The 19,461-nt window shown below is 40.7% G+C and overlaps 2 protein-coding genes and 1 long non-coding RNA gene across 7 annotated transcripts in view; 1 reads left to right on the top strand and 2 right to left on the bottom strand.

Moving 5' to 3' along the window:
- LOC123728272 (uncharacterized) overlaps positions 1 to 9,787 on the bottom strand; it is a 28,275-nt gene extending 18,488 nt beyond the window's left edge. For both annotated transcript variants that reach the window (XR_006760180.1, XR_006760181.1), the window contains exon 1: positions 9,432 to 9,787. This is a non-coding gene — a long non-coding RNA (uncharacterized lncRNA). The remainder of the gene's footprint in view (positions 1 to 9,431) is intronic.
- Positions 5,744 to 7,249, bottom strand: LOC123728269 (GTPase IMAP family member 9). The gene is made up of 2 exons (XM_045700145.1): positions 6,962 to 7,249; positions 5,744 to 6,853 (listed from the first exon to the last, which is right to left on the bottom strand). The coding sequence occupies exons 1-2, from the start codon at positions 7,017 to 7,019 to the stop codon at positions 6,237 to 6,239; spliced, it is 675 nt and encodes a 224-aa protein (XP_045556101.1). The 5' UTR covers positions 7,020 to 7,249; the 3' UTR covers positions 5,744 to 6,236.
- LOC123728268 (GTPase IMAP family member 8) overlaps positions 7,043 to 19,461 on the top strand; it is a 33,067-nt gene continuing 20,648 nt past the window's right edge. The window contains exons 1-2 of one of the 4 annotated variants that reach the window (XM_045700144.1): positions 7,043 to 7,286; positions 7,424 to 7,474. In XM_045700144.1, coding sequence (XP_045556100.1) covers positions 7,465 to 7,474 — 10 coding nt within the window. In that variant the 5' untranslated portion in view covers positions 7,043 to 7,286; positions 7,424 to 7,464. The remainder of the gene's footprint in view (positions 7,287 to 7,423; positions 7,475 to 19,461) is intronic. The other 3 variants (XM_045700141.1, XM_045700143.1, XM_045700142.1) reach the window with 3 other exon arrangements.

The raw sequence follows: 19,461 nt of genomic DNA, 5'->3' as shown, positions 1-19,461 counted from the left end.
CCAGCCATCACGGGCTAGCTATTTAGACACCCGGCAAGTTTAGCCTTCACCAAAATCAGATTTACTATTATAAAAGTTTGATTACCTTTTGTTGTCTTCGTCAGAATGCACTCCCAGGACTGCTACTTCAATAACAAATGTTGGTTTGGTCCAAAATAATCCATCGTTATATCCGAATAGCGGCGTTTTGTTCGTGCGTCCCAGACACTATCCGAAATGGTAAATCAGGGTCGTGCGCATGGCGCAATTCGTGACAAAAAATGTCTAAATATTCCATTACCGTACTTCGAAGCATGTCAACCGCTGTTTAAAATCAATTTTTATGCAATTTATCTCGTAAAAAAGCGATAATATTCCGACCGGGAATCTCCTTTTCGGCAAACAGAGGAAAAATCACAAAGACGGGGGCGGCCAGGGCACGCGCCTAAGCCCACAGTCCCTTGATCGGCCACTTGAGAAAGGCGATAATGTGTTTCAGCCTGGGGCTGGGATGACGACATTCAGGTTTTTCCCGGGCTCTGAGCGCCCATGGAAGACGTAGGAAGTGTCACGTTAGAGCAGAGATCCTTTGTAAAAGATAGAGATGGCAAAGAAGTTCAAGAAATGGTCAGACAGGCCACTTCCTGTAAAGGAATCTCTCAGGTTTTGACCTGCCATTTGAGTTCTGTTATACTCACAGACACCATTCAAACAGTTTTAGAAATGTTGGAGTGTTTTCTATCCAAAGCCAATAATTATATGAATATTCTAGTTACTGGGCAGGAGTAGTAACCAGATTAAATCGGGTACGTTTTTTATCCAGCCGTGAAAATACTGCCCCCTAGCCATAACAGGTTAAACAGCCATCACTAACATTGAGTGGCTGCTGCCAACATACTGACTCAACTCAAGACACTTTAATAATGGGAAAATTGATGTAATCAATTTACCACTTGCCACTTTAGATTATTTATATTAGATAATGTTTACATAACCTACATTATTCATCTCATATGTATATACTGTACGCTATACCATCTACTGCATCTTGCCATCTTGATGTATTAGATGTATCACTGGCCACTTTAAACAATGCCACTTTATATGTTTTCATAACCTACATTACTCATCTCATATGTATATACTGTACTCTATGCCATCCTGATGTAATGTATCACTAGCCACCTTAAACAATGCCGCTTTATATGTTTTCATACCCTACAATACTCATCTCATATGTATATACTGTACTCCATACCATCTATTACATCTTATCTACGCCGTTCGGCCATCACTCATTTATATATTTTTATCTACATACTCGTATTCATTCCTTTACACTTGTGTGTACAAGGTAGTTGTTGTGGAATTGGTAGATTACTTGTTAGATATTACTGCATGGTCGGAACTAGAAGCACAAGCATTTCGCTACACTTGCATTAACACCTGCTAACCATGTGTATGTGACAAATAAATTTGATTTGAACGTTTTAACATATTGAAGAATGCTCTAGCCTTAATGGCCATGTACTCTTATCTCCACTGGCACAGCCAGAAGAGGACTGGCCACCCCTCAGAGCCTGGTTCCTCTCTAGGTTTCTTCCTAGGTTCCGGGCTTTCTAGGGAGTTTTTCCTAGCCACCGTGACTCTCTATCTGCATTGCTTGCTCTTTTGGGGTTTTAGGCTTGATTTCTGTATAAGCACTTTGTGACATCTGCTGATGTAAAAAGGGCTTTATAACTATATTGAACAAATATATAAACACAACAATTTTTTTTTAAAGATTTCTTTGAGTTACAGTTCATATAAGGAAATCAGTCAATTTAAATAAATTCATTATGCCCTAGTCTGTAGATTTCACATGACTGGGAAGGGGTGCAGCCATGGGTGGTCCTTGGAGAGCATAGGCCCACCCACTGGGGTGCCAGGCCCAGCCAATCAGAATGATTGTTTTCCCCCACAAAAGGTCTTTATTACAGACAAATACTTATCTCTAAGTGCTTGTGATATAACTTAATACACAGCTATTTTCTTTAGAAGCTATTGATCCTCTGTAGATAAATTATGCTCTCTGGTGTAGAATGTAGAACAATTCTATTTATATCCATTCAGACAGGAGTAATATCATTTTTGGGGAAATCATTTTTTATAGCCTTATTTTGGTTAAATTATTTCAATTTCTCAGGGGAAGCTGCACCACCTCCAGCACCCCTACTTCCCATGGCTCTGCTTTATTAATAAATTGACCATGCCCAAAGGAATATAGTGTCTGCTTCTTAACTGTATTTACCCATTAACCAATTAGTTCCCTTTATGAACCATTAGAAAAGCTCATTTCTGGTTGAATCTGTGATTGAAGTGCACTACTCAGCAGAGTGACCTTACATATACGGCATGTTTATGAGGCACAAAGTTGGGGTAGCAAAAACGAATGGGGAAAAAAGCCCTATTGCGTCATGCCCAAGAACCTCCCTTAGCATATTGGCCATATTCAAAACATGGATGGTGTTAGAGGGGAAGGGTTGAGTGGAGCTGAAGGGTGGGACTGAAAACAACAAGAAGTAGAAGCCTAAGTGTTGCTGTCCATTAGTTTACTCCAATTAGGGGAGGGGTGGTGGGGTTAGGGGAAAATATTTAAGGAATATCCATATTTTTAAAAAGATATACAGTGCATTCGGAAAGTATTCAGACCTCTTCCCTTTTTCCCCATTTTGTTATGTTACAGCCTTGTTCTAAAATTGATTAAATAAAATGAATCTACACACAATACCCAATAATGACAAAGCGAAAACAGGGTTGTAGAAATTTTTGCAAATGTATTAAAAATAAAAACTGAAATGCTTTATTCACATAACTAGTCAGACCCTTTGCTATGAGATTCGGAATTGAGCTCAGGCGCACCCTGTTTCCATTGATCATCCTTGAGATGTTTCTACAACTTCATTGGAGTCCAATTCAATTCATTGCACATGATTTGGAAAGGCACACCTGTCTATATAAAGGTCCCACATGTGACAGTACATATCAGAGCAAAAACCAAGCCAGGATTGTGTCGAGGCACAGATCTGTTGAAGGGTACCAACACATTTCTGCAGCATTAAAGGTCTCCAAGAACACAGTGGCCTCCATCATTCTTAACTTCTATACGCAAGCGTCCCACCTACTCAACAGCCAGTGTAATCCCGTGGCGCGATATTCAAATACCTCAAAAATGCAAAAACTTCAATTTTTCAAACATATGACTATTTTACACCATTTTAAAGACAAGACTCTCGTTAATCTAACCACACTGTCTGATTTCAAAAAGGCTTTACAACGAAAGCAAAACATTAGATTATGTCAGCAGAGTACCAAGCCAGAAATAATCAGACACCCATTTTTCAAGCTAGCATATAATGTCACATAAACCCAAACCACAGCTAAATGCAGCACTAACCTTTGATGATCTTCATCAGATGACAACCCTAGGACATTATGTTATACAATACATGCATGTTTTGTTCAATCAAGTTCATATTTATATCAAAAAACAGCTTTTTACATTAGCATGTGACTAGCATTCCCACCGAACACTGCCGGTGAATTTACTAAATTACTCACGATAAACGTTCACAAAAAACATACATTATTTTAAGAATTATAGATACAGAACTCCTCTATGCACTCGATATGTCCGATTTTAAAATAGCTTTTCGGTGAAAGCACATTTTGCAATATTCTCAGTAGATAGCCCGGCATCACAGGGCTAGCTATTTAGACACCCAGCAAGTTTAGCACTCACCAAAGTCAGATTTACTATAAGAAAAATGTTATTACCTTTGCTGTTCTTCGTCAGAATGCACTCCCAGGACTTCTACTTCAATAACAAATGTTGGTTTGGTCCCAAATAATCCATTGTTATATCCAAATAGTGGCGTTTTGTTCGTGCGTTGAAGACACTATACAAAAGGGTAAATAAGGGTGACGAGCATGGCGCATTTCGTGACAAAATTCTAAATATTCCATTACCGTACTTCGAAGCATATCAACCGCTGTTTAAAATCAATTTTTATGCAATTTTTCTCGTAAAAAAGCGATAATATTCCGACCGGGAAAGCCTGTATACGTACAAAGAGAGAGAAAATAAATACATCTCGTGCCCTCGTGCACGAGCGTGAGTCTCAGAGTACTCTGACCAGCCACTATCCAAACGCGATAATGTGTTTCAGCCAGAGGCTGCCTCGATATCATTCAGCTTTTTCCCGGGTTCTGAGAGCCTATGGGAGCCGTAGGAAGTGTCACGTTACGGCAAAGATCCTCCGTCTTCAATAAAAAGAGCCAAGATGAACAACAACTTGTCAGAGAGGGCGCTTCCTGTTTGGAATCTTCTCAGGTTTGCGCCTGCCATATGAGTTCTGTTATACTCACAGACACCATTCAAACAGTTTTAGAAACTTTAGGGTGTTTTCTATCCAAAGCCAATAATTATATGCATATTCTAGTTACTGGGCAGGAGTAGTAACCAGATTAAATAGGGTAAGTTTTTTATCCGGCAATGTCAATACTGCCCCCTAGCCCTAACAGGTTAAATAGAAGTTTGGAACCACCAAAAATCTTCCTAGAGCTGGCCGCCCGATCAAACTGCGCAATTGGGGGAGAAGGACCTTGATCAGGGAGGTGACCAAGAACCTGAAGGTCACTCTGACAGAGTTCCAGAGTTCCTCTGTGGAGATGGGAGAACCTTCCAGAAGGACAACCATCCTCTGTGGAGATGGGAGAACCTTCCAGAAGGATAACCATCTCTGCAGCACTCCACAAATCAGACCTTTATGGTAGAGTGGCCAGACGGAAGCCACTCCTTAGTAAAAGGCCCATGACAGCCCGCTTGGAGTTTGCCAAAAGGCACCTAAATTACTCTCAGACCATGAGAAATAAATTCTCTGGTCTGATGAAACCAAGATTGAACTCTTTGGCCTGAATGCCAAGTGTCACATCTGGTGGAAACCTGGTACCATCCCTATGGTGAAGCATTGTGGTGGCAGCATCATGCTATGCAGATGTTTTTTAGCGGCAGGGACTGGGAGACGAGTCAGGATCGAGGGAAGGATTATTGAGCAAAGTACAGATAGAACCTTGATGAAAATCTGCTCCAGAGTGCTCAGGACCTTAGACTGGGGAGAAGGTTAACCTTCCAACAGGACAACGACCCTAAGCACACAGCCAAGACAACGCAGGAGTGGCTTCGGGACAAGTCTCTGAATGTCCTTGAGTGGCCCAGCCAGAGCCCGGACGTGAACATCTCTGGAGAGACCTGAAAATAGCTGTGCGACAATGCTCCACATCCAACCTGACAGAGCTTGAGAGGACCTGCAGAGAAGAATGGGAGAAACTCAGCAAATACAGGTGCACTAAGCTTGTAGCGTCATACCCAAGAAGACTCGAGGCTGTAATCGCTGCCAAAGGTACTTCAATAAAGTACTGATTAAAGGGTCTAATTATATTTTATGAATTTGCAAACATTTCTAAACCTGTTTTTCCTTTCACATTATGGGGTATTGTGTGTAGATTGAGGAGAAAAAACAACAGCAATTTAATCAATTTTAGAATAAGGCTGTAACGTAACAAAATGTGGGGGGAAGAAGAAAAAAAAAAATCGAGGGGTCTGAATACTTTCCGAATGCACTGAATACCAATTTGTCAATGCAATTCAGCATCGGAAAACAAGTAATCCTATCTTATACTATTAGGATAATGTGTCGCCTAAATATTAATCAACAAACCATAATAGTGATTGTCAAGCTTTATTGTTTTTCATCAGAATTTACAATCCTCACTATCAATTTCAAAAAATGTGTTGACAGGATTTCTTACAATAGATCAACATGTATTATGCAAAACAATGTTTTTCTTATACATTTTGTAGTTATGCTCCAATTCTATATGTTTATTCCTAACATACTTTGAATATTACTGCAACCTAAGAGCTCTATTAGTGAACATGTATGTCAGCAGATAATTTTTGTATCTTGTTTTGCTTGAATCCAATGCCTGGATGTCTTCAAATCTTATTTTTGTAAATGTCTGAAATACCCATAGTAGTAAAATGACTAAATTCAAGTCAACTATGGCATAATGGTTGGACTGGCAGCCATTGCGAGTGTACCCATAGCAGGAAGTAAAAGCAAGAAGTGCACCCTTCAATATGTGCTGTGATTTGTTGAGTCAACTTGTGTGATTTGTTGAGCCTTCCCCTCCCCCGGCTAAGTGTACCCATGAGTTTAACAGAGTGTACAAGCCCATTCTACTCTATGTTTTCTATGAAAGTACCCTCCTCCAGCTACTGCCACCATTTTATCAATCATAGTGACCAGATCAACAACTTGATTTCTATCAAACCTGCTTTTTGCATTGTCAAAAACAAGGAATCGGCCAGAACAGCGTTCTAGAATTGCTCGAACTTGCAGATTACCATCACGTACAAAGGTTTCAATTGTTTGACCCCCAAGTTTATCACCGTGAGTAAAGAGCACAATCATGAACTTGAAGACCTCTGGTCCAAAGAGCCTCTCCAGATCGTCCACAGTATTCTGATCCTCCTCTCTCCATGTCGTTGCCTCCACAACCAGCAAGAAAGCATGAGGACCAGGGGCTGACTCTTGAAGACACCTCACTATCTCTCTTTCGATATACTCTGGAGTCTTCCCAGTGTCTAACACTCCTGGTGTGTCCACCACATATATCCATCTATTATCATGAACTCTTTCTTTAACACAACTCTCAGTCACTGAGCTACCTATTGGAAGAGATGTAAAAAGTTTTTTTCCCAGAATGGTGTTTCCAGTGGCACTTTTACCCGCTCCAGTTTTTCCAATCATCACAATTCTAATGTCACGGCCTGCAAAATATAATACATTGTTATTGATCCAATCACTCAAAACCAGTAAACATATTTCCAGGATTGAAAAACTCAAATGTAAAGTTGGCGAAATCAATCAATTCTCACCTGCAGGCACAGCTCGAGGAGGAGGAGGAGGAGTTGCGGTAGATTTTTCAGCACCCATTTAGTCTTGATAAATTTGAAAATAAATTTGAAGAAAAACTCAAATGAATTTAGAGAAAATATTTTACGATTTTATATCCACCGAGCTCTCTAAGAACCGCCCACACAGCTGGTCTTACGTCTATAAAGTATATATAAGGAAGACGTAAAACGACTTTCCCTTTCAGATTTACACTGACCACATGGTAAGGACCTCCCTATGGACCTGAAAGCTACGGCCGTGATCATTTGAAAAGCGGAAGTGCTCCATTGACGTCTATAGAAAAAAGTACTAAAAATGTTCCTGACCTGTCAACGAATTGATGGACAGACCATTCAAAAAGTCATGATTTGAATGTTGGTGTGAGATGTATAACATTGTTGAACACCCAGTGTGAATAAGGTACATTTATTTTCTCCTTTCAGGTTTTCATATCTGTGGCATTTGCCAAAGCAAGAAGAGGAACATGTCAGAAAGTAAGTGTTACATTTTAAATGATTAAACCCAGGGTTGCTAAGGAAGGGAATATTCCCAGTAACTTTGAAAATAGTCATATTTTGGGCATTTTCTTAACATGTAAAAGACAGTTATACAATAGGATATTTTGAATATGAAAAATAGAATCACAAAGCTGTAAACATTATTATGAATATATTCCATTATTTTAATGAATACATTTGCTGTTAAAAATATTTTTAATAATGTTTTGGGGCCAAAGTGGTGTCAGTTGTAGAAAAAAGTTATGCTTTCTAATTACGTAGTTTTTTCATTAATTAGGCTATTTTCTCTTGAACCATATGGTCTATCCACTAGAAACTCATGGAAAATATGAACACAAGAATCTGAAAAAAATGGTCTTTGCCTATAATGTAAAATAAATAAATAAATAACATATATATATATATATATATATATATATATATATATATATATATACACACACACACACACCCACACACAGTATATGTATATGTATACGTATACATTCTCAAAGTTACTATAGATTTCTACCTTTTTTAAATTACTGGATGCAGAGACTAAAAATGGTATCCACAAGTTCATCTGACTGATTGACGAAATCTCGAACTATACCTGTAATATATATAATTAGGCCATAGTTCACTACATTGTCTGGAAATACATATTGATAACCAATTTCTTTGTCTCCCAAAATGTGTATGCAAAATGTTGCTCAAGTCAAGTGAAAGTGTCTGCTCTCGCTCCAACTTAGGCTAGACGTAGTTTGAAAGAGCCAATCAGCTAATATAGCCCAATAATACCGATAACCTGCCTGCAAATGATGGGGAATAACCAATAGCGCACTTCAGACAACCATAGTGAATGTACATCAAATGTTGCAATGTCAAAACGTTTTATATAATTTTGGCCTGACACAATCACTTTGCCTACTCTTAATTATTGCCTAATATGTTGTCATGCATAATCCTTTTTTTAAACAAATTATATCATTTTGATGAATGTGATTGGCATACACTGAGTGTACGAAACATTAAAGTGGAACTGAAATGCTCAAATCAACCTACAACATTGTTTACATGTCGATGTTAGGTAACCTTGTTGAACTTGATGTTATGAAAAATGCTTTTAGACTACATATGTTTTTTGAGCACCTAACACCAGCTTGGAGATACGTGGCTGCAGTCATACATTTTTACATTTTAGTCATTTCGCCGACGCTCTTATCCAGAGCGATTTACAGTAGAGTGCATACATTTTTATTACATTTTTACATACTGGCCCCCCGTGGGAAACGAACACGCAACCCTGGCGTTGCAAGCACCATGCTCAACCAACTGTGCTACAGTGGGACTGAAACAACGTCATGGTAATGGAAAGCGTCCGCATGCCTACTTTGATGAAGACTGAAGTGAATAAGCTAAAACTACCACTTTGAGATGGAACAACAATAAAATAGTAAGCAAAATGCATGATGTCCAAATAACAAAGCAGTTAACTAGCATCGAATAAGCCTGTATAGTCCATTCAAAAACCCACATGCTTTTGTGTTCATTCAGCGAGCAAGGTCTAGCTGTGTTAGGTTAAACATTATAGTCGTTTTGTGATGGGCATCGGATCGTACTCTCTGTGTTAGCCGAAGTAAGCAACCTAGCTAACAGCAAACAAGGTCAGTATGCTAACTGAGTGGTAGCATTAAAGTCACTTTCGCAGGCAGATCATGTACACTATGCATAAAACGGTATTCAATTTGGTTTGCAGTGAGGGATTTCAGATGTGCCAAACCTAGGAAAGGCTAATAGTTAGCTAGCTAGGCTAGAAACAGTTGGGTAGAAAAAGTTAGCTAGTTAATGTTCGGTGGCTGTTCTAAAAGTTAGCTACATAACGTTACATGTAGGGTTGTTTACAGTGTCCTCCAATCCTATTAAATACATTTCAGCTAGTTGTGAGACTTACCAAATGATGCTGCCAATATCCATACTGAAATTAATAATCCATATTAAAATCCTGCACTGTAGAAAGCTGTTATGCTAACATCACTTACTAGCAAAATGTCCACAAATGATAGCTGAGTTTGCAGTGATTGTGGGCTAGCTATGAAAGCCCATCTGGCATAATTTTTTTTTTGTCAATTTATCATTCATGCTATGTTACCTGGCTAACCGAATAGACTTTTTTTTTTTTTAAAACACTTATTTTCAAATGTTTCTATTGTTGTCGAAATGAAAACATTCTCAATGAGGCTACTAACATGCATTGTAATCTGGGCTGCCTGTCAAACGAACCATCAAGTGATGCCATTGACGACACGTTATCAACAGGGCGGCATGCAGTAGTAAAACGAGTCCAGCGCGCTAACGACTATGCCGCAAAAGCATGCTCGTGCGGCAGAGTCGATTTCCGCTCTTATAAACCTAGGGTCGTTACAATATCTAACCATGCAATGTAGCTATTTTGAATAATTTTGTAATTAATCAAACCATTGAAATATATTTTTGACGATTTCCAACGAACAAGCTAGCAATCGAAAAGTTTCAGCGTGTGTAGTTAAGTTAGCCTGCTAACGTCTTCATAGCTAGTAGCATGGAATCAGGATATTTTATTTCTTTTTCCAGGTAAATTGACTGAGAACACGTTCTCATTTGCAGCAACGACCTGGGGAATAGTTACAGGGGAGAGGAGGGGGATGAATGAGCCAATTGGAAACTGGGGATTATTAGGTGACCATGATGGTTTTGAGGGTCAGATTGGGAATTTAGCCAGGACACCTGGGTTAACACCCCTACTCTTACGATAAGTGACATGGGATCTTTAATGACCTCAGAGAGTCAGGACACCCGTTTAACGTCCCATCCAAAAGACAGCACCCTACACAGCGGCTTTGGGATATTTAGATTTTTAGACCAGAGGAAAGAGTGCCTCCTACTGTCCCTCCAACACCACTTCCAGCAGCATCTGGTCTCCCATCCAGGGACTGACCAGGACCAACCCTGCTTAGCTTCAGAAGCAAGCCAGTAGTGGGATGCAGAGTGGTATGCTGCTGGCAATGACCCAACTGTTGCTGAGATAATGGATGTTGAAACTTCCAAGGAGAAAAGAGGCATTGTTGAAACTCACTCATATGCTTGCAGTGTAAAAAAGGGGGGTGAATGCGATTCCTACCTGAATACCCCAACCAAGGAGCAACTTCCAAAGAAGCTGAGAAGTGAACCATCAATGAGCCAACTACAGGACAACATCGTCCGCATCCTCACGGCTAAAATCAAAGAGAGCGCAGATGACATCATGAATTTGGTGAAAAAGAACACTCTGAAGAAATCGATTGATTTCAATGCTGAGGAAGTAAAAACTCTGAAGCAGCAGAACGCAACATTGAAAATTCAGGTTGCAAAGCAGAAGAAACTCACTGAAATGGAGTCAAAGGTAAACGAGAATGACCGGTATAGTCGGAGATGGAATCTTCGAATTTATGGAATAGCAGAAAAATCTGACGAGAACATCAAAGCAAGAGTGAAGGACATTTGCAGGGCAATAGTCCTGGAGGAGGAGCGAAATGTTGTTGCAGGTTCTCTGGATGTAGTGCACGGCCTGAGTAGGCTGAGAGATGGGGAAAATAACCAGCCACCACGACCAGTGATCATGAGATTCATCTCCAGGACAGCGAGGGATATGACATGGAAAAGTGCAAAGAAAAATGACTTTAAAGAAGAACAACCTGAGGATCTGGCAGCATTTGACAAAGAAGCTCGGAATCGTCTGTGGCCGATGATTGAGAGAGCAAGTTAGGAAGGGAAAAGTGCATACTTTGCGGGAGCTAAGGCTTTTGTTAATGGAAGGTAAATTCAGGCTGACATCTAGCTTGTTGACTGCTGGACTTATCAAGTGAGTTGTGCAGGACTGAGTTTTATTTGCATCTGATAAAACTTTATATTTCTTGAGGAATGAGCATTGTTTGTGTGAGCCAAACTTTTTATATATATATATATATATATATTTATTTTTTTATGGCAGGGAAATTCGCACTGACACTTAATGTTAGCTTGATGGCTATTCGTTTTTACCAATCTATGGTACAATATTATTTGCAATTGTATATAAAAATACACTGCTCAAAAAAATAAAGGGAACTCTAAAATAACACATCCTAGATCTGAATGAATTAAATAATCTTATTAAATACTTTTTTCTTTACATAGTTGAATGTGCTGACAACAAAATCACACAAAAATAATCAATGGAAATCCAATTTATCAACCCATGGAGGTCTGGATTTGGAGTCACACTCAAAATTAAAGTGGAAAACCACACTACAGCCTGATCCAACTTTGATGTAATGTCCTTAAAACAAGTCAAAATGAGGCTCAGTAGTGTGTGTGGCCTCCACATGCCTGTATGACCTCCCTACAACGCCTGGGCATGCTCCTGATGAGGTGGCGGATGGTCTCCTGAGGGATCTCCTCCCAGACCTGGACTAAAGCATCCGCCAACTCCTGGACAGTCTGTGGTGCAACGTGGCGTTGGTGGATGGAGCGAGACATGATGTCCCAGATGTGCTCAATTGGATTCAGGTCTGGGGAACGGGCGGGCCAGTCCATAGCATCAATGCCTTCCTCTTGCAGGAACTGCTGACACACTCCAGCCACATGAGGTCTAGCATTGTCTTGCATTAGGAGGAACCCAGGGCCAACTGCACCAGCATGTGGTCTCACAAGGGGTCTGAGGATCTCATCTCGGTACCTAATGGCAGTCAGGCTGCACATGGAGGGCTGTGCGGCCCCCCAAAGAAATGCCACCCCACACCATGACTGACCCACCGCCAAACCGGTCATGCTGGAGGATGTTGCAGGCAGCAGAACGTTCTCCACGGCGTCTCCAGACTCTGTCACGTCTGTCACATGTGCTCAGTGTGAACCTGCTTTCATCTGTGAAGAGCACAGGGCGCCAGTGGCGATTTTGCCAATCTTGGTGTTCTCTGGCAAATGCCAAACGTCCTGCACGGTGTTGGGCTGTAAGCACAACCCCCACCTGTGGACGTCGGGCCCTCATACCACCCTCATGGAGTCTGTTTCTGACCGTTTGAGCAGACACATGCACATTTGTGGCCTGCTGGAGGTCATTTTGCAGGGCTCTGGCAGTGCTCCTCCTGCTCCTCCTTGCACAAAGGCGGAGGTAGCGGTCCTGCTGCTGGGTTCTTGCCCTCCTACGGCCTCCTCCACATCTCCTGATGTACTGGCCTGTCTCCTGGTAGCGCCTCCATGCTCTGGACACTACGCTGACAGACACAGCAAACCTTCTTGCCACAGCTCGCATTGATGTGCCATCCTGGATGAGCTGCACTACCTGAGCCACTTGTGTGGGTTTTAAGACTCTTGTCTCATGCTACCACTAGAGTGAAAGCACCGCCAGCATTCAAAAGTGACCAAAACATCAGCCAGGAAGCATAGGAACTGAGAAGTGGTCTGTGGTCCCCACCTGCAGAACCACTCCTTTATTGGGGGTGTCTTGCTAATTGCCTATAGTTTCCACCTGTTGTCTATTCCATTTCCACAACAGCATGTGAAATTTATTGTCAATCAGTGTTGCTTCCTAAGTGGACAGTTTGATTTCACAGAAGTGTGATTGACTTGGAGTTACATTGTGTTGTTTAAGTGTTTCCTTTATTTTTTTGAGCAGTATATATATATATATATATATATAATTTATATATAATTTAGGTCAACCACTTGCGTGGTGCAAAGGACTGTTTTTATTTGCAACTAGTAAGAACTTTTCTTTTTGTGAGAACCCGATTCATGTGAACGTATACAAGTTTAATATTCTTCACATAGTCACTGATAGTAAATGTCCATTTCTGTTTTTTCTATTAATACTTTTTAATATTTTGAAAAGGAAATGTTTATTTTTGTATTGTAAGGGTAAGAGTGCCGACTTTTATTTCATTCAAGAAACTCATGCCTGTTCCACAGATACTGCGTTCTGGAAGTGTCAATGGGGGAATGATATTTGGTTTTCATTTGGTACTAATCGGTCAGCAGGTGTCGATATTTTAAAAGGCAACTTTAAGGGTCATATATTGAGTCATGAAGCAGATAATACAGGGAGATGGATTATACTATTGGTAGATGTCAACCACTTTCAATTCATTGTTGTAAATACTTATGCTTCCAATAAGTCAGAGACATTGAGAGGAAAATAAGGAAAATGATGTCTACATTTCCATTGGCTAAAGTAATATGGGGTGGCGATTTTAATACAGTATTACATGATAATCTAGATAGATGGCCTCCTAAGGATAGCAATTCAGTTTGTGAGATAAGGAATATATGTCTAAGGTTAGGTGTTCTAGATATTTGGAGACATAAGAACCCAGATAAGATTATGTTTACATGGAGTACCAAAGATTTATCTATACAATCCCGTATTGATTTCTGGCTGATATCTGAAGATATGGCTGACAAGGTTGATACAGTCTCAATTGAACCATCGGTTTTAACAGACCACAAAGGGATCTCAATAAAGATAAATATGCATGGTTTGTCAACAAAAAAGTTTGTAAAGGTTACTGGAAAATGAACAAGACTTTACTAGAGAATGAAGTATTTAAGAAGGAAGTAGCAGAAATTATTGATAAATACTGGAATTGTGCCTGTGTTATGAATACATTTGGAAGTTACTGGGAGCTAATGAAATTTGATATAAGGCTTTTGGCTATTTCAATGGGGAAAGAAATTACTCGTGCCAAGAGAGAAAGAATATGACATCATAAAGGGAATAATGGATTATACTAAAAAAACTGATCTAACTAATCAGGAATTACTGGAGCTATCATCATTGCAAATGCAGTTAGACTGTATCTACAAGGAAAAGGGCGGGGGAGCGTTTGTAAGATCAAGACGAAAATGGATGGGAGAGAAAAATACAAAATATTTCTTTAATTTAGAAAAAAGGGCAGGCGAAAAGACTTCCATATGTAAATTAATGATTAATAATACTCCCAATGAAAATCTAAAAGAAATCTCTCAGCATGTTGCCCAGTTTTATCAGAATCTGTATACATCAGCCCAGCCAACTTCCAATATGGATATTTTCTTAGACAATGTAGCAACCATTGCTAAGAAGATAGATAATGATTTCAGGGATTTTTGTGATGATGAGTTATCTGAAATTGAGATAAAAGACTATTAAAAACCTTAAGGACAATTGGGTCCTCAATTCTAGCGTGTTATGGATTGTAATAATACAATAAAATATATATATAGCTTTTCCATGACGCCAGATCATGTCTGTGCTCATAGGGGCGTACCGCTGACTAGTTAAACTTTAGAGGGAATACAATTATCTCAAAATTAAAGGTTAACATCACATTACATCATTTCCCAAATAATTTAATCTTTACTCATTCATTTTATACAAGAATTAGATGCAAACCCCATAATTGAGACATTTACACATTCAGAGATATAGTTCTGTGTGTTTCGTGTCCTTCATGAGGTCACAAAATGAAACACACTCAACATAACTGTCCCTTAAGTGTCCACGGACCATTCCCACACTCTCAAAAGTGGACATATTGTTTAAAACTCCCACTTTGGGGATTTAGGAGTTTGGCCAAGTGAAATCCCTTGTTCACTCTGTGGTTACTCTCTCTGCATGGAAAGGGGGAGAGAGTTTCCGCCAGAAATTTACGACCTGAGATAACAGAACCTGGGTGTAGGAGAGAGTGAGAGAGGGGGAAGCCACGATCTACACCCAGAAAGGGCCATGTCATGACACTGCCCATTTTTTGCTCAGTTTTGCAGGCCTTCTCATACAGCTGCAACTGTATATGCATTCGTAAATCAAGACCTTTCTTGAGTTGGGCTCTGGGATGGTGCAGCTGAGAATCTGAGTCCATGGTTGTTGTGGGGGAAAGGGGTTGAGTGTGTATGAGTGTGTGTATGTGTGTGTATCCCACAACCGTTGCGAGGGAGTAAAAGATGTTAGGGACAATATAGGATGAATCACAATAATTGTTTGCTAAAATAACAATTGATTGCCATAATGTAATTTTGGTAATGTCGAGACTGGTGAGAGGTAAAAATCCTTTGCATAAACTGATCAAGGTAGATGGATTATGTTAAATATGTTATTGGACCATAAACAGATATAGCTTATTAACCTATACGGTCCAAATAATGATGATCCAAGCTTCTTTGAAAATACACTGCTCAAAAAAATAAAGGGAACACTTAAACAACACAATGTAACTCCAAGTCAATCACACTTCTGTGAAATCAAACTGTCCACTTAGGAAGCAACACTGATTGACAATAAATTTCACATGCTGTTGTGCAAATGGAATAGACAACAGGTGGAAATTATAGGCAATTAGCAAGACACCCCCAATAAAGGAGTGGTTCTGCAGGTGGTGACCACAGACCACTTCTCAGTTCCTATGCTTCCTGGCTGATGTTTTGGTCACTTTTGAATGCTGGCGGTGCTTTCACTCTAGTGGTAGCATGAGACGGAGTCTACAACCCACACAAGTGGCTCAGGTAGTGCAGCTCATCCAGGATGGCACATCAATGCGAGCTGTGGCAAGAAGGTTTGCTGTGTCTGTCAGCGTAGTGTCCAGAGCATGGAGGCGCTACCAGGAGACAGGCCAGTACATCAGGAGACGTGGAGGAGGCCGTAGGAGGGCAACAACCCAGCAGCAGGACCGCTACCTCCGCCTTTGTGCAAGGAGGAGCAGGAGGAGCACTGCCAGAGCCCTGCAAAATGACCTCCAGCAGGCCACAAATGTGCATGTGTCTGCTCAAACGGTCAGAAACAGACTCCATGAGGGTGGTATGAGGGCCCGACCATCCACAGGTGGGGGTTGTGCTTACAGCCCAACACCGTGCAGGACGTTTGGCATTTGCCAGAGAACACCAAGATTGGCAAATTCGCCACTGGCGCCCTGTGCTCTTCAACAGATGAAAGCAGGTTCACACTGAGCACATGTGACAGACGTGACAGAGTCTGGAGACGCCGTAGAGAACGTTCTGCTGCCTGCAACATCCTCCAGCATGACCGGTTTGGCGGTGGGTCAGTCATGGTGTGGGGTGGCATTTTTTTGGGGGGCCGCACAGCCCTCCATGTGCTCGCCAGAGGTAGCCTGACTGCCATTAGGTACCGAGATGAGATCCTCAGACCCCTTGTGAGACCATATGCTGGTGCGGTTGGCCCTGGGTTCCTCCTAATGCAAGACAATGCTAGACCTCATGTGGCTGGAGTGTGTCAGCAGTTCCTGCAAGAGGAAGGCATTGATGCTATGGACTGGCCCGTTCCCCATTCCCCAGACCTGAATCCAATTGAGCATATCTGGGACATCATGTCTCGCTCCATCCACCAACGCCACGTTGCACCACAGACTGTCCAGGAGTTGGCGGATGCTTTAGTCCAGGTCTGGGAGGAGATCCCTCAGGAGACCATCCGCCACCTCATCAGGAGCATGCCCAGGCGTTGTAGGGAGGTCATACAGGCACGTGGAGGCCACACACACTACTGAGCCTCATTTTGACTTGTTTTAAGGACATTACATCAAAGTTGGATCAGCCTGTATTGTGGTTTTCCACTTTAATTTTGAGTGTGACTCCAAATCCAGACCTCCATGGGTTGATACATTGGATTTCCATTGATTATTTTTGTGTGATTTTGTTGTCAGCACATTCAACTATGTAAAGAAAAAAAGTATTTAATAAGATTATTTCATTCATTCAGATCTAGGATGTGTTATTTTAGTGTACATTAGAGTCTCTAGTTTGAGAAACAGACGCTTCACAAGTCCTCAACTGGCAGCTTCATTAAATAGTACCTGCAAAACACCAGTCTCAACGTTAACAGTGAAGAGGCAACTCCGGGATGCTGGCCTTCTAGGACTTCAAGACACCTGCTGGGAAGTCTTAACTGGTTAGGACAGCTCATGAGGTGTCCTAAATATGTCGAATAGGTGTGAATCTTATGACTAGAGAGGCTTCATGCATAGCTTAACCAATTTGAGATCTGAGACGTTTTGTGGGGGATACAGCCCTAGTTCTTGCGCGAATGGGTGGGAGGGGAGTAAGACAATAATCCAGCGCTGAGCAGACAGGTGGGGTATGAAAAGCTGCAGGACAGGGATGAAGAAATCAGTCCCGCGAGACACAGATCTCTAAATCAGAGTTAGATTATTAGTTGAATCCCCAAAAAGATTTGGGGTCCGTTTGGTTTCATATTGCCAAATGTCAATGAACTACAATGACTAAAGAAAACCACAAGTTCATGCAAGGAATTTGTGGTCGGACAAAAATGCTCACTTTACTTCCATCTACAGTGGTTCGTCTTTTAAATGTTGCAGCGTACTGCGGCACAGCTTGCATGGTGCCAAAGAATTCTATGGCACGTTATTTAACCTCTTGGGGCTAGGTGGGACGCTAGCGTGCCACCCGTGGTGCACTCCATCAACAGCAGGTGCATTTCAAGAGCGGCAAATTTGAATCCAAATAAATGTCAAAATTCAAATTTTTCAAAAATACAACTATGTTACACCATTTGAAAGATAAACATCTCCTTAATCTAACCACGTTTTACGATTTCAAAAAGGTTTTACGGCGAAAGCATAAATTTAGAGTATGTTAGGACAGTACATTTACAAGAGTTGTGTGTAATGTTTTGTCAAGTCAAAGACAGGGTCACCAAAACCATAAAACCAGCTAAAATGATACACTAACCTTGAACAATCTCCATCAGATGACACTCCTAGGACATTATGTTAGACAATGCATGCATTTTTAGTTCTATCAAGTTGATATTTATATCCAAAAACAGCGTTTTACTATGGCATTGATGTTGAGGAAATCGTTTCCCTCCAATAACCGGCAGTCAAGTCAGCGTCACAAATTAAATAATTAAAATTAGAAAACATTGGTAAAATATTATATTGTCATTTAAAGAATTATAGATTTACATCTTTTGAACGCAATCAACTTGCCAGATTTAAAAATAACCTTACTGGGAAATCACACTTTGCAATAATCTGAGCACTGTGCCCAGAAAAATACGCGTTGCGATACAGACTAGACGTCATGTTGGGGAGATCTAAAATCGAAAATACTATGTAAATAATCCATTACCTTTGATTCTCTTCATCAGATGTCACTTCCAGGTATCACAGGTCCATAACGAATGTAGTTTTGTTCAAAAAAGCTCATCATTTATGTCCAAAAATCTCCGTCTCGTTAGCACATGATGTAAGCCAGCCGGACTTCTCGTCATGAACGAGGGGAAAAAATATATTTCCGTTCGTTCAAACATGTCAAACGTTGTATAGCATAAATCATTAGGGCCTTTTTTAACCAGAACATGAATAATATTCAAGGTGGACGAATGCATAGTCTTTTATAACGTATTGGAACGAGGGTACCCAACATGAAGTAGCGCGCCAGGTGTCTAATGGGACATCACCGTTCCATGGCTCTTGTTCGGTCAGATCTCCCTCCAGAAGACTCAAAACACTTTGTAAAGGCTGGTGACATCTAGTGGAAGCAATAGGAAGTGCCAAAATATTCCTAAACCCCTGTGTTTTTCAATGGGATAGGTTTAAAGTCAATACAACACATCAGGTATCCACTTCCTGTCAGAAAATGTCTCAGGGTTTTGCCTGCCAAATGAGTTCTGTTATACTCACAGACACCATTCAAACAGTTTTGGAAACTTTAGAGTGTTTTCTATCCATATATAATAAGTATATGCATATTCTAGTTACTGGGTAGGATTAGTAACCAGATTAAATCGGGTACATTTTTTTTATCCAGACGTGCAAATGCTGCCCCCTAGACCCAACAGGTTAAGTGCCAACCACTGATACCATTAATGCTATTTAGTGCTGGTTTGACCACCAGAGGGCATCTTTGAGAAGCATTTGATAGCCTTCAATAGTGGCTGTACTAGAGAATTTAAAACCTTTTTTTGTAAGAACATAGTATAT

The sequence above is a fragment of the Salmo salar genome, chromosome ssa17 (assembly GCF_905237065.1).
Source record: "Salmo salar chromosome ssa17, Ssal_v3.1, whole genome shotgun sequence".
Classification (NCBI taxonomy): Eukaryota; Metazoa; Chordata; class Actinopteri; order Salmoniformes; family Salmonidae; genus Salmo; species Salmo salar.
The sequence above is the reverse complement of the archived record's forward strand: the minus strand, read 5'-3'. Positions and strand labels throughout refer to the sequence as shown.

What these genes read in the sequence shown, in the direction of transcription:
- LOC123728269 (XM_045700145.1), bottom strand. Translation starts at nt 7,019, where the DNA reads ATGGGTGCTGAAAAATCTACCGCAACTCCTCCTCCTCCTCCTCGAGCT. An exon ending in TCCTCGAGCTGTGCCTGCAG is followed by an intron (nt 6,854 to 6,961) that starts GTGAGAATTGAT and finishes TATATTTTGCAG; the next exon opens with GCCGTGACATTAGAATTGTG.